General features: G+C 43.7%; 3 protein-coding genes across 3 annotated transcripts; all 3 read right to left on the bottom strand.

The window, feature by feature from the left end:
* Nucleotides 1-694: 694 nt before the first annotated feature.
* On the bottom strand, nt 695-3,843 carry LOC127778722 (uncharacterized). The gene is made up of 8 exons (XM_052305340.1): nt 3,443-3,843; nt 3,281-3,354; nt 3,113-3,175; nt 2,658-2,756; nt 2,509-2,574; nt 1,723-1,795; nt 1,560-1,646; nt 695-1,487 (listed from the first exon to the last, which is right to left on the bottom strand). Exons 1-8 carry the CDS (start codon nt 3,753-3,755, stop codon nt 748-750), a joined length of 1,515 nt encoding a protein of 504 aa, XP_052161300.1. The 5' UTR covers nt 3,756-3,843; the 3' UTR covers nt 695-747.
* Nucleotides 3,844-12,822: 8,979 nt separating this feature from the next.
* LOC127780545 (uncharacterized) lies at nt 12,823-13,616 on the bottom strand. Its single transcript, XM_052307463.1, has one exon. The coding sequence runs from the start codon at nt 13,476-13,478 to the stop codon at nt 13,233-13,235; it is 246 nt and encodes an 81-aa protein (XP_052163423.1). The 5' UTR covers nt 13,479-13,616; the 3' UTR covers nt 12,823-13,232.
* An 800-nt stretch (nt 13,617-14,416) lies between these two features.
* LOC127780571 (ethylene receptor 4) lies at nt 14,417-17,642 on the bottom strand. Its single transcript, XM_052307494.1, has 2 exons — nt 15,898-17,642; nt 14,417-15,292 (listed from the first exon to the last, which is right to left on the bottom strand). The coding sequence occupies exons 1-2, from the start codon at nt 17,602-17,604 to the stop codon at nt 14,756-14,758; spliced, it is 2,244 nt and encodes a 747-aa protein (XP_052163454.1). The 5' UTR covers nt 17,605-17,642; the 3' UTR covers nt 14,417-14,755.
* Nucleotides 17,643-23,204: the final 5,562 nt, after the last annotated feature.

Raw genomic sequence — 23,204 nt, forward strand, 5'->3', positions numbered from 1 at the left:
TAAAATATGTTCCAACTAGCTGAAGAACATATATTATTCGGCTGGTTGCCAAATACTATGAGAAAGTGGTCTTACATTTGGGGAATATTTGAAGTCTCGACATTTGAAATAGGGCCTTGAGCTCTCAAAAAGCCAGAGATAAGTTGCATGAGAGAGAATGCTAAATGACAGTTAAAAGTGGTCCCACTCACCTACATCAATTATACTTTTTTACTTGTGATGTATAAATCAAATAGAGCAAAAAAACAAAGCTCATAATTAAGGACTACTGTAATTCTTTGCATTTTCCTCCATTAACCATTAGATTGAAGTTGCCATTGCCTAGCAGTAACTTTTCTGACCTTCGATAAATACAAAAGGCTAACCTTTTTCTTTTCTAAAAGACCAAAAGACTACATTTTCTGAAGAGAAGTAGCATTTAAGTTTCTAGTGAAACAAGCTGACAAGATCCTTCAATCCTATCATATTAACCAGGGATTGCAGGTTTGCACAAGATTGAAACAAACAATTCCGTTGTCTGCAAAGGCTCCTTTGCGTGATGAGAGGTCTCATCCACTGAAAACATCAATTACAATTTAAAATAATGATGTTGTAATGATCTGGGAAGCTGCACTTATCTGAAACCAGAGTGTGACGTGATAGCCTGAGTAAATCGCTAAAGTCTACCAAAAGCATCAACCATTAAGATAGCCAGTTCAAATTAAGTACCAAATCTGGTAGCTCCTTGATCAGACATTCACTCCTATCCTAATAGTCAGCAAACAGTTCAGATAGCTGATCATCTGTCCATTCAGTTACAGAAGCCATCTTATTTGGCTGTGAATGCAACGATGCACTGACAGTAGTTGCATCACTGTTACTTACAGAACTATTTTCTTGAGTTGGCAGGACAATGCCCAAAGTTCCAGTAATGAAGTCCTTTTGCTGATGCTCATTGGGTTTTTTGATTGAAGCGTGCTCAACAAGATGTGCGACATCATCCAAACCAATGTTTAGATTATTGGCTAACCCATAGGTCTCAATATTCGTACTTGACATAACATTATCTGGCAATACCGCATCACCCCTTTGCTTTTTGCTATTAGGGTGCACCCGTTCACCTTCAAGAGGTTGACTCAGCTTTTCATCGGAACTAGCTGCAATAGAATTTCCCGTTCTAGACATGACGGAGCATCCACCTAGAGTAGACCGGGAACATCTTCCGTTTGGGTTTTCAGGAACATTCGAAGTTTGCTGGTGATGCTCTTCACCATTGCGGTTTGATATATGCCTGCTGCCGAGGCGCTGCATCAATGTTTGTAGTTCAATCCCTTGGTGCTTTCCTGAATCGCAACTAGTTTTTTGGAATTGCTGATTGGCATTGCAGCTTGGTGTATTATTGTTTGAAGGATTTATATCTTTTTCCTTCATCCTTATATCCAGGTGATTTCCTACACCTTGAGCACTGCCTTTGTCCATTCTTAACGTACTATCTCGAACAGCATTTGCTGCATAATTATTATCAGAAAGTACATCAGCAATCCTATCATCCCTGGTACTAAAGATCGTGCGGCAGATACCTGTTGTTTGTCCGTATGTTTCAACTCCAGTTTTCCTGATGCGGTTATCTCCTTGGCACGAAGAACCCCATGTTTCTTGACACTTTACTGTTATGGAATACATGTAACATATTATTGTTCTTAAGAGATTAATAAAGAGAAAGGGATATGAACTGGAAGTTACCAGGATGTTGACTTTCAGAAGGACTTGATGAAAACACTTGCTTAGATGGGAAGCAGAAGTCCTTTGGCACAAGCTGCAATATAAAAACATTCATATCGCCATGTCCTAAAATGATTATGATGTTAATTTTAAGGAGCATTGTAGTGGCAGTTCAAAAGTAACAAAGCATCATTGCAAAACTTCTGCGAAATGGTTACATGCTTCTAAAGAACTGAGACTTGAAATACAAGTGAATCCAAGTAACTCTGCTGATAATGCAAGGGCTTGTTCTTGATTAACACAAGGTCTGAAGCATGAAAGGCCTAAAATATGATGGTTAACCAGAAGAACAAACATCTGCCCAGCCAGAGGTTTTGATTTATATTATTACATGCGCAAGAATGTTTGCAATATCTAAAATGGTAAAATATTTTGTTATTGATATACGATGTGGCTATCTTGAACTAACGGTGTATTTTAACTTCATGAAAAGTTTTATATTTGAAGCAATAAAACAAACAATAGGATCATGGAATTGTAGGATACTTCTCTACCATTTTCACTCAAAAAACTGAGAAGGAAAAAGAGAAGACAATAATGATGCTTTACACAAGTAAGATTCACAGAGTGCCTTCTTTTCATCCTTTACTAATGCTCTGGTATCATTGTATTAGAGCTGTCTACTTCTGTAACATTATGTATCAGTGAATCTTATATTATTTTCACTCTACTGTGCAGTGCACGTATTAAGATTTAGTAATAATGGCAATTATACTAGATAGTAATATAAAGAAGTGCAAATTGTACCATCTCTAGATTTTCTTTGGTGATATTGAGATAGCAGCCCTTGTGAGATGGACGGAAAACTGCTACCTGAAATTAACAATGAACCAATTACTCCATATACTAAGTTAGTTTGCCAACAAAAAAAATCCTTTTGTACCACAACACCTTACGTTTTTCAGAACAATGACAGAACCTACAGATACAACCATGTTATCCTCCTTTGTAAATACTTTCTGGTGAACTGAAGCACCAACCGTACCACTTGGATCCTATCAAGAATAACTCACCATTATTTCCCAATCAGTTAGCATTCAATAAATATTCTGTACTCAGATTGTAAAGTAATATTTATGGCTTTCCGTTTAATAACTTATCTGAATGTCTCCTAATTTAGTGCACTCTACATGTAAGATGCAAGCTTGAAGAGATGCAGATAATGCAATAAGATATAATAAGTAATTAGTAGAAAACCAACCAGTACATCAATCAAAGACCAAAGTCCCTCTTTTCCAATTTTAACACGGGCTAATTCCCGCATGCCGCGAACATGATAACTCGGCCAAGGAATCCAACTCATTCCACGGTACACACATATACTATGCCATGATGCTTTGTGTTCGCTCACCTTAAGAGAAAGGAAGAGATCACCGAGCCTGTTCGGCGCGCACGACGTCACCACGCCGACCACCTGATCACAACCAAGAGCCCCAAGACCAATCAACCCATCAGCAATGGCACGCACAAAACTAGCGAAACAAGTAAAAGCCAGGAGATGTCCACACTCCGCACGCACCAGACGTGCTCGATACAATGCCCGGTCGCCACGGATGGCCGCGATCTCCTGCCGCTTCCACGCGCGCGCCTCGCCTGCATACCCACGCCACGATGAGTAACCGAAAACGCAAAACCAAACACGGAATGTCTGATCCGATCACCGCCTCCACTCCACCCTCACCGAGGGAACCCAGCGCGTGGAGCCACGGGGCGAGCGAGAAGTCGGGGTCGGTGGCATGGCCGTGGCCGTGGCCGCGGGCGGCGGGACCGGACGAAGGCAGGTGGGGAGGGGAGCGGAGGCCGCGCGCCGCGCCCTGGGCGAGCGAGGCGGCCGGCGCGGGGTCATCGGGGCGAGGGGAGCGGAGGTGGGAGGGAGAGGAGGCCGGGCCGCGGCGGAGGAAGCCGGAGTCGTCGAAGTCCAGCGCGTCTGCCCAGGCGGCGTCCTCCTCCTCCTCCCCGGCGGCGGCCGCGGCGTCGCTTGCCGGTTGGGACATGGAGGTTTGGGCCTAGGGCTCTATGGGGAATTGGGGGTTTTGGGGCGGCAGCGCCGGATTTCGGTTTGAATTTCTTTTTTCCTAGGGACTATGGGCTTGTTTGGCTTGATACCAACTGCTTATTGTCCTACCAAAATTTTAGTAACTTTAATAGTAGCAAGTCCATGTTTGGTTTGCTACTAAATTTTACACACAATAGTTTAAATTCAATACTACCGAAGGTTTTGGCAATACCAAAATTTTGGTAGGGCAAAATTTGGTTCTAAACCAAACAAGCCCTATTTATATATTAGTATTATCAGAAAAACTAACAGACAGAATCCTATTGGGGCGGGGGGCATGAGAGCACGGGATATAAAAGATGTAAGCATTATCTTCCATATTCATTTCTCTCGTATATGTTTCTCCTATCAACTCATTTTCCTCCACCAAGCACCGACGCTTTGCCTTCCTCCTCCCTCCATCCACTCTTCCATCCCAGTGATCATCCTCCTCGACTCCAATACTATTGTCTCCAACGCTGACGACATCCCCTATCCTCTTTTCTTCCTTCCTATACCGGATCCAGAGCATGTGACGGAGTGGAGGTTGGAGAGGTTATGCGAGGGAGCTAATTATGGCTGTGAGGTTTGGGGATTGCCATGTCTCATGTGTGAGAAGGAAAGGTCGTGTGAACCGACAAGAAGGTGGATGCAGCCGGTCTCGATGTATAGTGACCGTGGAGTTGATGAAATGGATGAGAGGTCGTTGGTTTTCTTCATTACTCATCACTATTGTATACAGGTATGTTGCAATTGATACCCTTGGTATCAGGGGATTATTAGTACCAAGGTCTGGTACCTCAGGTATCATGCTTGATACCTAGGTGCCAGGGTTTGGTACCTCAAGTATCATGCCTGATACCCAGGTACAAGCCTACCAGAGTCTGGTATCTCGGGATATCGTGCCTGATACCTTAGGTGCTAACTGGTATCCATAGGAATTAGGACTGATACATGTGGTATCGGGTAGAGTCAAGGCGTGGAGAGGGAGAGTGCGTTGTCATCGTTTGGCTGGCCAGTAAGTCAACTGTTGTTGTCTCATCTTCTCTTCTCCCTTCCTCTCATCGACGCCTTCCTCCTTCCTGTATTGTTGCTGTGGTCGGTGGGGGCAAGGCGCTAGGGGTTGCCGTTGCTTCAACGTTGGAGCTTGACCATGGGAAAGACGAAAGGAGGGATTAAATTCATAAAGTATCCAGTTGAAACGGAATCCCGTACTATAGCAATTCTCTAGTACTTATAGATCTTGTAGAATTTTTAACCAATATAAATATAGTCCGTTTTAAATACAATAAAATAATACAAGCATATAAAAAACATAAATTTAGAGAAAAATATGTTCTAAAATGCGTGCAAGTGCGTGTAGCTAAGTGTAAATGCTATTTAATTTAATGTAAATGCTATGTAATTGAATGTAACTGTAAGGTAGGTAGATATACAATAACATAAATAACATAAATCTTGATGTAAAATCATATGAACCAAAAATAAAAAAAATGATATAAACCTTGAAAGTCTGTTGCAAGTGGAATAGAAAAATCATTTCCTTCTTTTACTTCGGATACAGGAGAATTCTAAAATGGGCACGGCCATAGAAGGCAAGGTACGGGCTGCAAGCATAGGCCCTGCCCGTGCCTGCCGACCTGGCCCATCTATTTTCTCCACATTTTTTTCTTTTTTGTCAACTAGAAAAAATACCTGTGCGTTGCAATGGGTAAAACAAATTTTAGATTGCTATACATTATACTCCTTCCTTGGTTTTGGAATGAAAGACCGTTACTTCCTTCCTTTTAATCCTAGTCCAGTCCGCTACTTCTCTCTATTCAGCCTACCTCTCGTCCCCTCAGCCCACAAGCGAAACTATAGGCCTAGCTCCTAGCTCGCACAGCCAACTACTGTCTTCAACCTCTAGAAGTACCCATGCGATGCCGGAGCCGATCCTTCCATTAGATCCGGTCGAATCTTTCTCAATCCTCCCATCACCAAAATCGGTCGAATCTTTCTCAATACTCCCATCACCAAAATTGGTTGAGGGCTTTTGATCTACTCGATTTTCTCTTTCCGTTTTTTTATCAAAATTGGAGTAATATGCAAAACTCGGATAAAAACGTTGACTGTTAAATAGAGATCAAATCTGATGAAGTAAAGCCGAATTGTAAGAAGAAATCGAGGAGAGAATTACGAGGGAGTAGTGGGGAATCAATTTTTGTTAAATAGAGATTAAATCTGATGAAGTAAAGCCGAATTGTAAGAAGAAATCGAGGGGAGAATTATGAGGGAGTAGTGGGGAATCAATTTTTGAAATTAATTGGAGGAGGAAACACACGTGGAGTCATATCAATGTGGCGGCGGTGCTAGGGTTTAGCCCGGAGTAGTGGGGAATCAATTTTTGTTAAATAGAGATTACATCTGATGAAGTAAAGCCGAATTGTAAAAAGAAATCGAGGGGAGAATTACGAGGGAGTAGTGGGGAAACAATTTTTACAATTAATTAGAGGAGGAAACACACGTGGAGTCATATCAATGTGGCGGTGGTGCGGTTTAGCCCGGACTATGGATGGCAAATGAGCGGAGAAAAAAAGGGAAGAAACAGTGGCGAATAAAAAAAAGTTGACGAAAAAAAGAAGAAAAAAAAGTGAAGGAAAATGACGGACGAAAAAAAAGAAAAACGGTAAAAGGAAAAGACGGATGAAAAAAAAGAAAAAAGGGGCGAAAAAAAAGAAAACGGACGAAAAAAAAAGTTGATGGAAGCCTTACAAATTTCGGATAAAAACGTTGACGATTAAATAGAGATTAAATCTGATGAAGTAAAGCTAAATTGTAAGAAGAAATCAAGGAGAGAATTACGAGGGAGTAGTGGGGGATAAATTTTTGTTAAATAGAGATTAAATCTGATGAAGTAAAGCCGAATTTTAAGAAGAAATAGAGGGGACAATTACGAGGGAGTAGTGGGAAATCAATTTTTGAAATTAATTGGAGGAGGAAACACACGTGGAGTCATATCAATGTGGCGGCGGCGCTAGGGTTTAGCCCGGAGTAGTGGGGAATCAATTTTTGTTAAATAGAGATTAAATCTGATGATGTAAAGCCGAATTGTAAGAAGAAATCATGGGGAGAATTACGAGAGAGCAGTGGGGAATCAATTTTTACAATTAATTGGAGGAGGAAATTCATGCGGAGTCATATCAATGTGGTGGAGGCGCTAGGGTTTAGCCCGAACTACGGATGGCAAACGGACGGAGAAGAAACAGAAGAAATGGCGGCGAATAAAAAAAAGTTGACCCAAAAAAGAAGAAAAAAGAAGTCAAGGAAAATGACGGACGAAAAAAAGAAAAAAAAAGGAAAAACAACAAAAGGAAAAGACGGACGAAAAAAAAGAAAAAGGGGCGAAAAAAAAGAAGACAGATGAAAAATAAAAGTTGACGGAAGCCTTACAAATTTTTTTATTAGGTATAGATATAGATATAGTTATAAATATAGATTTTCTCATATATGTTTCCTAATTTCCTTACTTTTTTAATTTGCACATATTTTTTCTACTTGTTTTCCATTTTTCATTTTCATTTTTTCTTTTTTCACATTTTTCTTTTTTCTACCTCACATTTAAAAATTCAGTGGCTAGTCATATGCTGGTGGACCACTATCGGCTTATGGGTCTCTAGTGTGCCCGTGCGAACTGGCGTGACTTAGCTCTATATTGGCCCTTGCTTGAGCTCTGATCTCGGCACATGAGTTAGCATGGCATGGCGCCCGGGTCTTAACTCTCTTTATCCCATAATGCAAAGGAGCTATAGCTGTGGCTTTAATTTTTCATATCGGCCCCTAACATTTTATATTTAAGTCCTCGTAGTTTGTCAATTTAGAGAAAGGTTCAAAATTTGCACAAAACCACGTCAAAATCGGAATCATAAAAATCTCTCCTTCCTCAATTTCCCCATTCCCCTTCCAACGCCGCCGGATACCTCTCCCGTTCCCACCCTAGCTGACGTTCACATGTCTATGGATCACGTGTGACGAGAAGTTGTGGCCCAATCTTCTCGAAGGATCCACGAACTTGATAACTATCGCTGCGTGACCTGGTGAAGAGGCAGTGCACCGCGAGTCTGCACACGCGACGAACTACCGAGACAATCACCCTTCCACGTACCGATGAAGCCAACCCACGCAATCACACCATAAAGATGTGAAGGCACAAACTAGGTGAACCACAGTTCGGCGTTCTACAACTCCCTCAGGAATCGAAAGAACAAGTTTGCAAGCCTCTCAAGACTCACATGGAAATAAGAGCTCAAATAGTTTGTATTTTTGAATTGGCAGCCAAAAAGTCCCCTTGTCATCTATTACATGGCTATATATAGCACTAGTGGAGTCTTTAGTTAAGATTAAAAACATAAATGAAAACATGCAGTAGGAAGTCACAACAATCCTTGCATTCATGGCCTAGTGGAGCTCTCTTGATGTTTGGACTTCATTTGCATCCAGCTCAACATGGGAAACAACAATTTGAAGGTTTTATTAATCTGAAGGTTTTATTTACTATGTATAGCAGCTGAATGGTTCCTTTTGCTATGCACGTCCAGGCTCCTTAGTCCATATATTTGGATGGCAGAAACCATCATCATCCCATATCCGTTCATGCACTCCATCATTCCTATGAACACTCAAAAGCATAGGCTCATCCAAAGTAATTTGATTATTTAACACAAGATTAGTGTTCACCTGAGAGTGAATTTCCTTCCCCAATTGTTTGGCTTTGCTCCTTGTAATTGGACCCACTATATCAGATGCACTTTTATTAGGAGGTGGGGAAGAGTGGCTACTAGGGACGTCCTCATCAGCCTCCCCCTCTTGAGAAGGAGTCGTCCTTGACTCAGACTCACCAACAAATGGACACAAATCTTTGACATTGAATGTTGCACTCACATTGGTATATTCAGGAGAGAGCTCAATTTTGTAAGCATTATTATTTATCTTCTCTAGAACCTTGAATGGACCGTCACCCCGAGGGGATAACTTACTCTTGCGCTGTTGGGGAAATCGATCCTTGCGTAAATGCAACCACACTAAGTCGCTGGGCTGGAAAATAACAGTTTTCTTACCCTTGTTCGCTTGCCTTGCATATTGTGCAGTTTTCTTCTCAATATTCCTCCTTGTGTCGGCATGTAGCTTCTTAATGAATTCAGATCTCTTGGCAGCATCCAAATTCACTTGTTCCTGTAATGGTGAAGGCAAAAGGTCCATGGGTGTATGTGGTTTAAAACCATAAACAATTTCAAAGGAACAAAATTTGGTTGTGGAATGTACTGCTCTGTTATAAGCAAATTCAACATGTGGAAGGCAATCTTCCCACATCTTTAAGTTCTTTTTCAGCACAGCCTTAGCATTGTGGATAGAGTACGGTTGACAACCTCAGTTTGCCCATCAGTTTGTGGGTGACAAGTGGTGGAAAATAGCAACTTAGTGCCAAGTTTACCCCCTAATGTCTTCCAAAAATAGCTAAGAAATTTGGTATCACGATCTGAAACAATAGTCTTTGTCACTCTATGTAGACAAACTATCTCCCTAAAAAACAAGTCAGCAACGTGTGATGCATCATCGCTCTTATGACATGGAATAAAATGTGCCATCTTTGAGAAGCAATCGACAACAACAAAAACGAAATCCCTCCCCCTCTGAGACCAAGGTAACCCCAGAATAAAATCCATAGATATATCTTCCCAAGGTACATTTGGAATAGATAATGGAGTATATAGACCATGGGGATTAAGACGAGACTTTTCAAGCAGGTTATGCACCGCTCAACTTGTCGGTGGACATCACGTCGCATATGTGGCCAAAAGAAATGATCAGAAAGTATTTCCAAAGTCTTTTTTACACCAAAATGACCAGCCAAGCCCCCAACATGTGATTCCTGCAAAAGAACATTTCGAATCGAGCAAGCTGGAATGCACAGTTTGTTAGTTCGAAATAAGAATCCATCATGCACATAGAATTTGTCCCATCCTTTTCTAGCAATACAATTAGAGAAAGGTTCGTTAAAATCAGGGTCATTAGCATAAAGTTTTTAATTGATTCCAAACCAAGCACTTTTGTATCTAATTGTGTAACCAAAGCACATCATCTAGACGAAGCATCTATAACAATGTTATTTGTGCCACGCTTATGTTTGACAACATAGGGAAATGTTTCAATGAACTCAATCCATTTCGCATGTCGACGACTCAGTTTGCCTTGGATTTGCAGATATTTCAAAAATTCGTGATCAGAATGGATTACAAATTCTTTAGGTAATAAATAATGTTGCTAGACTTCCAAAACTCGAACTAAGGCATAAAAATTCGTGATCAGAATGGATTACAAATTCTTTAGGTAACAAATAATATTGCCAGACTTCCAAAACTCGAACTAAGGCATAAAGCTCTTTGTCATAGACAGAGTAGTTCAGATGTGGACCATTTAACTTTTCAGAAAAGTAGGCAACATGTTTACCTTCTTGAAGTAGCACACCTCCAATGCCAATACCACTTGCATCGCATTCGATCTCAAAGGTCTTACCAAAGTTTGGTAGTTGTAGCAGCGGTGCTTCACAAAGCTCTTGTTTTAGCTCTTCAAAGGCATGGTCCTGTTCAGCTCCCCACTTGAATGGAACATCCTCCTTTGTCAAATTGTTAAGGGGTGTAGCGATGGTGCTGAAATCTTTAACAAATCGTCGGTAGAAACCTGCAAGACCATGGAAACTTCGAACTTGGCTCACATTTTCAGGTGTAGGCCAATCCTTTATCGCTTTAATCTTCTCTTCATCAACCTTGATGCCAGCTGCAGTCACCACAAAACCAAGAAAAACAACACGGTCTGTGCAAAAGGTGCACTTAGAAATATTTACATACAATTTCTCTGCTCTCAAAACAACAAGGACTTCACGGATATGATCAAGATGTTCATCAATTGATTTACTATAGATCAGGATATCATCAAAATATACAACCACAAATTTTCCAATGAAAGCTCGTAAAACATGATTCATTAAACGCATAAAAGTGGAAGGAGCATTCGTCAAACCAAAGGGCATCACAAGCCATTCATATAAACCAAATTTAGTCTTAAATGATGTCTTCCATTCATCACCAATTTTCACGCGAATTTGGTGATAACCGCTGTGTAAATCAATCTTGGTGAAAATGATTGAACCACTCAATTCATCTAACATGTCATCAAGCCTAGGAATTGGATGACGATATCTAACAGTTATAGCATTGATAGCACGACAATCAACGCATATGCGCCAAGACCCATCTTTCTTAGGGACCAAAAGTACGGGAACAACACAAGTTGAGAGAGATTCACGAACATACCCTTAGTCCAAAAGCTCATTTATCTGTCGCTGAATTTCTTTTGTTTCTTCAGGATTGGTGCGGTAGGTTGGACGATTGGGAAGAGAAGCACCACGTACCAAATAAATTTGGTGTTCAATTCTGCGTATGGGAGGAAGTCCAGCTGGAACCTCATTGGGAAAAACATCCTCAAAATCCTGTAATAAATCAAGAACAACACTAGGCAGCGACAATGGTAAGTTGTTAGCTGAAAATAGGACCTTGTGCAAGAGCACAAAGAACGGGGTTGTGGTGTTCCTCACTTCTCTCAAATCACTCTTTCTCACAAATAAACACTCATGTTGTCGTGACAGTTTTGTATTTTCAGGAGGCTTTATGTGGCTGGATGGTTTAGGAGTCTCTCCAATACTATTTGTGTGGCTCTCACATAATTTTCTTTTCTCACTCTCATCTCTTTTCATGCGAGCAACATCAGAAGAGCTTATATCTTCAGGAGATAATGGAACAAGAACCACCTTCTTCTCTTTGTGAATAAATGTGTATTTGTTCGACCGGCTGAAGTGCACAGAATCCACATCAAATTGCCATGGGCGACCCAAAAGTAAGTGGCAAGCTTGCATAGGCACAATATCACAATCAACCTCATCATGATAGTCACCAATTGAGAATGACAAGCGGACCATGGATGAAACCTTCACTGTCCCTGAATTATTCAACCATTGCATATGGTACGGGTGTGGATGGCGACGTGTTTGCAGGCCAAGCTTCTCAACAAGCAAGGCACTAACAATATATTATTGTTGCAGCTCCCACCATTAATTATAAATCTGCACACCTGCCCTTTCACTTTGCATCGTGATTGAAACAAATTATGGCGCTGCCCTTGCTCAGCTGCAACTAATTGAGTAGAAAGAACTCGTCGAACCACCAATGACTGGTCTGGTGCATTCAAACTATAAGCACGCACGGTGGAAGTTGTAGCAGACCCAAATGAACTATCATGTCGGGGTGAAATAGGAGCCTCCAAATAATTAATATCAGCAAGCAAATCATCAAAATCGGCCCTAGTGATTTCCTCTGGATTTGGAGGAATTATACCAAAAAAACGATCAAATCTATAAATAAATCATATGGAGAACCAGAGGCACAATGCTGCTGCTGACGAGTATATACTTTTCAATTACGTAAAAAAAATACTTTGCAATCGCCGTCTTTTGGTGCTTTATCTTCCTAAAGCTTTTGTTCCGGTGGTTTCCTAGGAGCGTTTGTTCCATTTTTTCTGCTACGCTCTAGTGGATATATAGAATTCTTTGTTTCGGCATTGTGAGAAGAAAAAAGTGAGAGGTTAACGGATGGCACTGGGACAACCTAGCAAAATCGGAAGAGAAACACTCCCATAAATGGCATTCATAGAATTTGCATTTATCAAAAAAAACAACTTAGGATACTTACAATATAAAAATAAGATCGGTATTAAGCCTCGTATGATCTACTTATATATATTACGGAAGTGGTTTTTATAAAAGTCATTAGTATGAGCTATCTATATGCATATGAACTATCTATATGGAATAAATTAAGTAATACATCGATCTCTACTCCCCTCTCTATTTCTCCTTCTAATGCTACAATGGCATGATATACAATGAATAATGCAATAGTTAAAGCTAATATGTGTGGACCCCATCTATATGGATTATATATTTTGTTGATGCTCTACATAGATTCCATCACCAACGATAAAACACATAATTTCTCCAAATAACAACAACAACGAGAAGAATTAATCATCGGTGTGATGATGTATTAATAATGCTGGAGCACGACTCTACTCACTATACTCGCTACAAACAGTTAGATTTTCACCAATGTGGCCTATATATCCCAGGTGGTTAATTAATTAGTGACATTAAAAACCTCATTATATATAGAAAGCCAAGGCGATGCCATGAGAAGAAGAAAAACAAGAACACACACGTTTCAATTCCATCGGAAAGAAAGAAAAGAAAAGAAAAAAAAAACAAGAACACGCTGACACCATAAGCAGTACGTACGTCGATCCGTTTCATCCGTGTGGGTACGTCGGTGATGATCGATCGATCGATCGATCAGCCGCGGCATTTCTCTTTTGCTATGCATGGCCTCTTGGTAACGGCGACGCCCGGTGGAGGCAGCTTCGCCTTGAGGTTGCCGTAGTCGAGGTAGCCGGTGCCCGATTTCGCCGCCGGCGAGTCGCTGCTGGACGATGCCGCGTCGACGGTGGCCTCCTGCAGGATCGCCGCCAGCACGACGCCCACCAGCACCAGGGCCACCATAGTGCCCAACCTGCAGCTCATCCTCACCTTCGTCTCCATGGAAAATTGGTGCCCAAAAAACTACTACCAACAACAACAGCAGCTAGCAGCTGCAGCTGCCTTCTTATGCCTTATTTTTTTTGTGTGTAATTATTGAATTTCTCTTATGTGTTTTGGAGGTTGATGATGGCTTGCTGGGAGAGCCCTTTTTATGGGAGACTGTTTGCCTATAAATATCAACAGCGGGGCTGAAATTTAGAGCCGGATTAAATTATAACTAGTCACGGGCTCGATTTTTAGCTTGTACTAAATTTGGTGATCGGACTCGACACGGGGAATAACAGATGACCTAAATTTAATTATAACTAGTCACCAATATGTATATTTGCATGGCCTTAGTCTTGGTACTGTTTTTGGGAAAAAAACAGTTTTAGCATGTGGCCAGAAAATGACTTGCCACACTGTCTGTGATTTAAGGCATGTGAAAAAACACCTTTTACAGATGGCGGACGGCCGCCTAGCGGCTATGTTAGCGTTATGGGACTATCTACACAAAAATTCACAGTGGTGCTGAAACTAATTTTTGTTGGTCCTCAAATCCTCGATGCATGCATAACCGAATAAAAAGCGAATAAAAATTCACAACACAAATTAATAGAACAAAATATTAAAATTTATAGCACAAATTCATGAAACTCGTAGCAGTTGAAGACGTGGTTCGATCATGTTGCTGCATGAAGGGTTCCCCTTCATGACCTCATCCACCTCCGCCGCTGTGGACGGCCTCTCCCCTCTTCTGGATCCGCACGCCACCGCCATGGACGACACCTCCTAATCTGGATTCGCTAAGTCCTCCTCATAGCCTTTATCATATGCATTTACAACCCACTAGTTTGCTATAAAATTCCATGTACATTGAAACATATTATCTTATGTTTGGTATATAAGCATCCAAGTATCATATAGAATTACAATTTCATATTAACCACTATAGAACGCATTATCAAATAAGATAATTTGAGTACACGAGATGATTATCGAGTACACGAGATGAACTGGTGTCTAGAGCCGTGCTAACTAAAAGACTGCTAGCACGGCTTCAGACACCAGCTTGGCCGGAATTACATGATGTTGTTCAGACAAATTCGATAATCATCCAGCAAATTCGGTAAATGAACGAAGCAAAAGGCCGGCAGATGCAACACCATGATAAAGAGACAGCAATACGGTACTGTACATTCCAGTTTTCTTCTACTACCTGGTAGTAGATTGCATGATGCATCTACCAATTTCAGTCCTTGCTCTTTTCGGTACACACTCCATTGCAGGCAGCATCATCAGTTGTCCTGGAGCACTCGGCAGAGCTGAGCTCCCAGTGCCGGCAGCGTGACCGGTTTCTGGACCAGCCCGTTGATCCCGGCACGCTGGCACAGCTCCTGCACGGCGCCGCCATCATCGGTGGCGACGACGCCAGCCGCGACGGCGACGACGATCAGCAGCCAGCAGCTGTTCCTGAGCTCCCTGATCCTGAGGGCCACCTCAAACCCGTCCATGGCCGCCGAGGGCATGGCGCGATCGTCGAGGTCGAGGACGACGAGCTGGAAGGAGGCCTCGGCGCTCGCCAGGAGGCTCAGGCAGTGGGCGCCCGACGGCGCCGACATGACCTGGCACCCAAGCCTCTCCAGGATCTTCTTGGTCACCCCCCGGTTCATGGCGTCGTCGTCGGCGAGGAGCACCCTCAGGCCGTTCAAGTGAGGGATGTACGGCGGGGATGCTTCGACATGTCCCTGCTGCAGCTTGAACTGCAGGATCAGGGTGACGCTCTCTCCGACGCCCTCGGAGTCCGACGCCGACCACATGTTACCATTCATCATCTGATCAAGTAATACATAAAGTAAATTCATTTGTTTCCTCGGATTACACAACTCTTACAGGTGTTAAAGAACCTATAATTAAACTGAGAAGTTTTATCAACAAACTACTGATAAGTGATGATAATTCTAGCATTTCCAGAACGCTTTCTGTCGGTGAGTCAGTGTGTGTTAAACAATGGCTGTGTTAAACAATGGGATATGTAGGTACTTGCTATGTGCTTATCAACAGAGGCCAGAGAGATGTCAACAATTTCTATTACTACATCCGTTTCATATTATAAGTTGCTTGATCTTTTTCTACAAAGTTTGATTAAGTTTATACTAAAATTTAGCAATATCTAAAATATTAAATTAGTTTTATTAAATATAACATTGAATATATATTGATAATATGCTTATTTTGGGTTGAAGATGCTACTATATTTTTCTATAAACTTAGTTAAACTTGAAGAAAATTGATTATGAAAAAAGTCAAACGACTTATAATATGAAACGGATGAAGTGTTTAAAACAGAGCATGATTGAGTACAGTAAGGCAGCAAAATAGATTTGGAGATCTGCTTCCAGTACTTGTATGAGAGTGTATTGTGAGTGATCCCATATACCTGCACAATCTTGTTGAAGTAGCCGCTGAAGATATGCCCCATCTGAGAGCTGGTAGTGGCCGCAGAACGACGAGGCAATTCGCACGGCAAACTCCTCTCAATAGCACAACTCCTAGATCTCCCGATCCCGACCTTGAACTTGACGCAAACGTTGCAACCGGAGAAGGTCGGTCGCATCGGGATCCAGTCAAGGCTATACCTCTCTTCACCCACATTGCAGATCCTGACCGAGAACGAGAGGCGGCACGCCCCGGACTCGGTGCTGCATCGGTTCAGCAGGGTGCCCACCATGTCAAGCAGCAGGTGGAAGACCCTCCTCTCGTCGCCGACGACCCATTCGGGCAGCGCGCATTCCGGCTGGTGCAGGAACCCAGCTCCCCCGCAATGAGACAGGCAGCCGGCGACGCTGATGGCCTCCTTGATCAGCGCGTGCAGGCTGAAGGGTTTCCTCTGCACGGACAAATGCTGCCGGTTCACGGTCACCTCGTCCATGAGCGCCGACAAGAGGTTGCTTGTTCGGGCAATGGCGTCGACGGCGAGCCTCTGCTCCGGGCGCATTGTGTCTGCCTCCGGATGTTGCAGCATTGAGACCAGCCCGACTATGGAGTGCACGGGCCTTCGCATGGCGTGGCACATGGCGCTCTGGATGGAGCTGAACGCCCTGGTCGCCATGGCGGCCCGGTGCTTGGCCTGCATCAGCGCTCTGTGCTGCTCGGCGAACCTGTCCCGCATCGACCGCGACTCCTCCAGCACCGCGGCGTGGGAGAGCGCGACGGCGGCCTGGTCGGCGACGACCTGGACGATCTCCAGGTCGTGGCTGCTCCACCCGCCGGCGGCGTCGTGGGGGGGAAGAAGCAGCACCAGGATGGCGTAGCTTGCCTCGGTCACCTCCGGCGTCCCTCCTCCGTCGTAGATGGACACCCTGAGGATGGGGATCCGAATGGCGGCCACCGCCCCCGCCGGCGCCGCGCCGACGCTGCTCGCCATGGCGAGCGCCGAGTCCGGCTCGAGCACCTTGGCGACCTTGCTCGCCCTTACGTCGACCACGTCGGGGTCATCGGCGGCGACGGTGCACGCGTCACCAACCTCCAGCAGCAAGTCGGCCGCGTCGTCGGGCCGGGAGGTGAGGTGATGCACCAGGACGAGGTCGTGGGGCCGGCCGGCGGCGGGCATCCAGACGGCGCAGGCGTGGAGGCCGAGGGCGTCGGCGAGCTGGAGCGCAGTGGTGCGGAGGATGGCGTGCGCGTCGGGCGGGGAGGCGCGGATCCGGCCCGTGAGCTCCCGCACGGCGCGGGAGGTGGCCTCCTCGCGGCGGCGGACGAGGCCGAGGTCGCGGTGGAGGCGGCTGGCCTTGTCGCGGAGCAGCGACTCCCTGACCTTGATGCGGAGCAGCTTGGGGATGAAGGTGAGGAGCGAGACCGCTGCCGCCGACGACGCGACGGCGGCGAGCACCTTGGCGGCGGTGAGCGCCCTGAGCAGCGGGGCGGAGTGCGGGTGGGCGTGCGTGAACGCGGCGAGGAGGTGGGTGGCGCCGCAGAGGACGATGAAGGCGCAGAAGTGGAGCACGGCGCACTTGACCTCGGACAGGTCGGCGCAGGTGGCGAAGTAGAAGAGCTCGAGCGGGATGGAGAGGAAGGACGCCGCGATGAGCAGGTCGCTCACGCGCTGGCACTGCATCAGCGCCTCCACCCCGCCGTCCTCCCGCATGTCGCACGCGCCGCCGCCGCCGCAGCGCCGCCGCCCGCTCCCCAGCTCCGCCGCCGACGCCAAGAACTGCCGCGCCGTCACCATCGCCATCGCAACCGAGAGAGGAGGAGGGGAGTGAGGAGGGCGATGGATATTGGATGGGAGGGGCGGCGCGTGGAGGTGGTGGAGAATCGTGCGAGCGTGAGCGGGTGACAAGTGTAGGCAATGCAGCGCCTCGTGCTGTGTCGAGTGGTGGGAGAGACAAGTGTAAGGATACCCTTGCCGCTGGGCACGCGGGCAAGGGAAGGCAGAGGCCGGTGGACTGGACAGTTTTGAAAAAAACAAAATTGGCGCAAAAGATTTTGAAATGGTGTTTGGTTTGCCTCGTAAGATCGTGTCATCCGTGTCTCCGCCTCTCAGGCAGCGGCGAAGCCACATGAGTATTAGGGGTGGAAACGAGCCGGCTCGGCTCGGCTCACAGTGGGTCGTAATAAATTAGGTTTGGCTTAGCTAGCTCACTTAAGAAAACAAGCTAAAACTTAAGCTTGACTCGACTCGTTTCCTAGCTCGAACTAAGCTCGAGCCGACTTACAAGCCTTCCTATTGAAACACCTCTTCAAATATATTTTGTAATTATTAAAAAAAATAAGAACAAATCATCAACATATAAAATTTAAGTTTATATATTCAATTCTTCAAAATCTTAATGATAAATTTTAAGTTGACAAATAATAACTCCATAAAAAATAAAATAATGGATATAAACATAAGATGGCCTAGCTCGTGAGCCAGCTCGGCTCGGCTCATTTCAGCAACGAGCTGAAAAGGGGGCTTGGACTTGGCTCGTTTGGCTTACGAGCCGAGCCAAGCCAACCAGACTCGAGCCAAGCTCGAGCTTTTTTTCCACCCGTAGCCACAGAACAATGAGCTAAATTAATAAGGGTTTAATTTTTTCATAATTACATAACATTTTTTTAAAATATATAATGAGAGTTATGGAGTTAACATAGGGCTTCAACCTTAGCTGCCCTATGCCTATTAACATTCTTGGTCATACAAAGCAAAACCAATGGAGAGTATCTACGTGTTATTTACGAGTAGTTTGGAATAAATTATTAACTGAACTATTATAGTGGACTAGATGTTTGCAGATCAGATGGTTTCAGACTATATCCGAACCCATGGTCCTATTTGGTTTCATTGCTAGATTGACTCGTCCACTAGATTGACGAGTTTCTTTTTATAAAATACCAGACAATATTAGAGCGGGTACGACTATTAGCCAGCTATAAATATATTTTAATGAGATAAAAGATAAGAAGAGTAGCGGGCTACAGATCTCAGCTGTAGCACGGACTCCAAGACAAAATGTGTGTATGACGGGTGTGTCGAGGAGTGATCCTCTCTAGCGGGAGATCGTGAGATCCCCTTTTGTGAGTTCGGTCGGGGGAAAGGGTTCGCCTCTCGAGATCGTATATCCGCCCTCAGAGTTTCTAGATCGCGTGCCGGCGACAAGATTATACAGGTTCGGGCCGCTATGGAGCGTAACACACTACTCCTATGTGTGGGATTTATGGTTGAGTGTTACAAAGGTTCCTCAACTCCGAAGAGCGCTCTTGATCTTCTCCTTCTAGAGCTCAGGCCTACTGAGTGTCGTCCCTTTTCTCGGTGGGCGAGGTCCTCCTTTTATAGTTCAAGGGGATACCACATGCGCCGGTTCTACCTACTCTTTCACGGGAGGGGGACCCACTTTACCTCGACCGGGCCACGATCCGTGCCTTCGCCCGGAAGCTAAGCAGCAGTCTGTCCTTGAGCGGGACCCAGCGCCGCCCCCCGCTTGACACGGGGGACAACCCTGTCATTCCCTCAAATGAGTGAAGACTTGTGGCGGTCCTCCTCACGTTGAGGGAACTCCGAATAATACTCTGATGGGACGGGACATACCTGCCTCCACTCCGCCGGAGACAGAGGCGGACGTGGGGGCGCGGCCGCCTGTCGAATCGGACGTGACCGGCGATAGGCCGGTCACAGTCTGGTCACACCCGATTGACGTGGGTCAGTCGGACGGCACCGCATGTCTGCCCTTAGCGTATTAAATGCGGTGAGGGACAGTTGGGGCGCCGCGCGCATTGATGGCGGTTCAGCCTGGGTCTCCTCCCCGCTCGCTCCCCCCGCCACATGGCAGTTGGGCGAGGGCCTCAGGGCAAGGCAGCGCGAGGGCCCGAGGGGTGTGACGTGGCACCCCGAGGCCCCCTGGCTGCTTGTGAGACTCGCGAGGCGCGAGGGGAGGGCCAGGCTGGAGAGCCACATGGCTGGATGGGAAGGTAATTTCCCCTCACTTGGCATACCCCCGGGCCTATATCTCCGACAAGGTGGGACCATATATTAATAGTATAGTAAGCTACTATTGTATACTAGTAATCGTGCACATGCAAGGCACGTTTTGACAGTATATATTAGCAAACGAAGAAGAATCTATGCAATCATTTCTATGCAATGCACTCCATATAAATTCTTCTAGCAATTAAGACAATTTCACATAGACTATACTAACATGACAATTTGGATGGTTCTCTATAAAAACCACTATTTTGAATCACTACTTGCTTACCAACGAATGTAAAAGTATTTAGTGGGACAAACACAATTTATACTGTGATGCTGCTACCTTTTGAAATCAAACAATTAATGATCGAACTCTGAACAATTCATGGGGATAGCAGTAATTTCATAAAACTGAAGGCAATATCATCTAGCTGCAGCAACATTCTAACTTTAACACCAATCTTTTCACCTTTTTGGAATATGACAAGTACTGTATCAAGAAGCAATGGATATTATTAAACCTACATATAACATGAGACTTAATGCATACACCTGAATAGTGAATACTAACCAAATAATTAAATTCCAAATCGCATTGATTTGTTGTGTGGGCTAAATCATCCATATGTTCAGACCGATCGATTTCATGAGGTTGGTACAGGATCAATAAAGAACATGTTGCGCTGTTAAAATTATTTTGAAATAACTTAAGAATTGAGTCACCAACATAAAGTGAGCATTGGCAGTCATCAACTGCTGTTGTTGCTAGCTGAGAAAATTGCCACCCATTGAACACTTGCTGGATGAAAAGAAAGTGAGGTTTGGACGAACTCATCAGAAACACATTACAAACTTTCAATGATTTTAGATCCTGTGAGTTGATTACCAACATGCGAGGACCGTACTGCTGAGGAATAGAGAGCTTGAGATCCTCAATCCAGACAGGGTCAAGTTGGCTTTGATCACTGTCGCCACCTAAGATTCCTGGCATTCCAACGGTCCAGTTCAGAGGAAGAAGCCTGAAACCAGATATAGCTAGCTAGGTTTGTCATTTCATCTGAGCAATGCATATTTGTATCAACTATGGCTAGCGATTTTTAACTTTATTTCACAATCCATTATTACATACCTAACTAATTATATGTTTGGATGCTATATACCTAGAATCAAAATCTAACAAAAGCAAGTTTGAATTCAGTTCAAACTTGCTTTGAACTAGTTAGTAAAGTAGTTAACGTTAATACCTAAATATTTGAAAAAGTTTCATACTCATTTGAATTGGGGTATATAGTAAATTTCAATCATGGTGCCCGGGCACCATGGAGCATCAAACAAATTTACTATATATATATATATATATATATATATATATATATATATATATATATATATATATATATATATATATATATATATATATATATATATATATATATATATATATATATATATATATAAGACGAGCTGGTATCAGAGCCAAGTGCTCGTAACCTCCCCAAGCCATCTTCTCCGAAAGAGGGGGGAGAGGGGTCGGGTAGCGTGCTGAAGTCGCGGTGATCCCGAACGGTGTGGTGGTGTTCTGAAGTCGCGGAGTTCCCGAACCTTTGATCGGTTGCCTGAAGTCGCGTTGCCTTGTTGAGCCGCAGAAGGCAAAGGTTGAACTTAATTGTGGGAAATATTCCCTGCCGTTGACTGGAACACATTATATCCAAATAGGTTGATCATAATTGTGGGAGAATTCCCCGCCGTTGACTGGTAACTACCTACCTATCTTCCTATCTTTCGTATAAGATGTCTTGGTAGATCACGAAGAGCCACTGATCGATCTGTAGCCTCGTGCAGTAGCGAGAAGTCTATTGGCACCATGTCGGTAAAGAATGCTTCATCTATATCTTTTGAGGATATTGAGAAAAGTATTTCCAACTGGAAGATTCCTAAGGTTAATATTAAGGAAATATATCATGTAGGTACTTTTTCGTTACTTAGTGACTACTATATTAAAACAATTGAAAAAACTATTCCAATTAGTTCTTTGCATGAAACCCTGCATCTTCTTTCAGAAAGAGAAATCAATTCTATAAGAGCTAAACATCAATATCACTACCTTCACTTTGGTCTTATACAAGTTGCTATCAGATCCTTGACTAGAAAGGGTTTGAACGTCTCTGTTCTGGCTTGTCTAAGAGATTGCAGAAATAAAAGGTTCAAAGATTCCTTACTTGGCATGGTGGAAGCCAGCCTCAGTAATGGTCCTGTTTATTTTAACACCTTTCCTGATTTTTCTGTATCCCTCTCAGACACAAATATCCATAAAGTTCTCACTCTCAACTTACAAACATCTGGTTATGAATTAGAACCAGGGAGTGAAAACATCTCTGTTACCTACAGAGTTTACTACAAAGCCATGACAACTTTAGCACCTTGTGCCAAACATTATACACCAAAAGGCCTAACCACTCTCCTTCAAACCAATCCTAATAACAGATGTACTACCCCCAAAACCCTGAAATGGGATGAGATCACCCTGCCTGAGAAATGGGTTTTATCTCAAGCTGTTGAACCTAAGTCTATGGATCAATCAGAAGTCAAATCCTTGATTGAAACACCAGACGGAGATGTTGAGATAACATTTGCTTCAAAACAAAAAGCCTTTCTCCAGTCTAGACCTTCTGTCAGTCTAGATTCTAGGCCTAGGACAAAACCTCAAAATGTTGTCTATGCTACCTATGAAGACAACTTCTACGAACCCTCAATCTCAGACTTCAACATCAATGTTATCGAGCTTGATGTTGGCTTTGTTATTGCTTTAGAAGAAGAAGAGTTTGAAATTGACAAAGAATTGCTTAGGAGAGAAATAAGACTCCCCAAAAATAGAACTAAAACTAAAAGATATCTTGAAGAGGTTGACAAATCATTCAGAATGAAGATAAGAGAAGTTTGGCATAACAAAATGAGAGAACAGAGGAGGAATATTTTCTTCTTTGACTGGTACGAGAATAGCCAGATTATATATTTTGAAGAATTTTTTAAGACCCAGAAGAATGGAAAAGGGGTATGTAATGAAGAGAGAAAACAAGAACATGACAAGTCAGGAACTAAGGTCTTTTCAGATTATGGGTCAACCAGTAAAACGTATATTACTTATTCTCCTTTTAAACTTACTCAACAATCTCAGGATATCAGAGGAAAAAATTGTTTTCCAAAAAGCACTTATGAGAAATCCATAGAGAATAATTTCCTAGGATATTTAGAAGAACAACAGAAAACTCAAGATCTATCCCCTCAACAACAAGATT

The sequence above is a fragment of the Oryza glaberrima genome, chromosome 7 (genome assembly GCF_000147395.1).
Source record: "Oryza glaberrima chromosome 7, OglaRS2, whole genome shotgun sequence".
Lineage (NCBI taxonomy): Eukaryota > Viridiplantae > Streptophyta > Magnoliopsida > Poales > Poaceae > Oryza > Oryza glaberrima.

Excerpts from the sequence above, each read along its gene's own strand:
- LOC127778722 (XM_052305340.1), bottom strand. The coding sequence starts at position 3,755 with ATGTCCCAACCGGCAAGCGACGCCGCGGCCGCCGCCGGGGAGGAGGAG. Across the intron at positions 2,757-3,112 it reads ATCTCTTCCTTTCTCTTAAG|GATCCAAGTGGTACGGTTGG; the intron begins GTGAGCGAACAC and ends TATTCTTGATAG. Across the intron at positions 2,575-2,657 it reads CTGTCATTGTTCTGAAAAAC|GTAGCAGTTTTCCGTCCATC; the intron begins GTAAGGTGTTGT and ends TGTTAATTTCAG.
- LOC127780571 (XM_052307494.1), bottom strand. The coding sequence starts at position 17,604 with ATGCGGGAGGACGGCGGGGTGGAGGCGCTGATGCAGTGCCAGCGCGTG. Across the intron at positions 15,293-15,897 it reads ACTTCAACAAGATTGTGCAG|ATGATGAATGGTAACATGTG; the intron begins GTATATGGGATC and ends TTACTTGATCAG.
- LOC127780545 (XM_052307463.1), bottom strand. The coding sequence starts at position 13,478 with ATGGAGACGAAGGTGAGGATGAGCTGCAGGTTGGGCACTATGGTGGCC.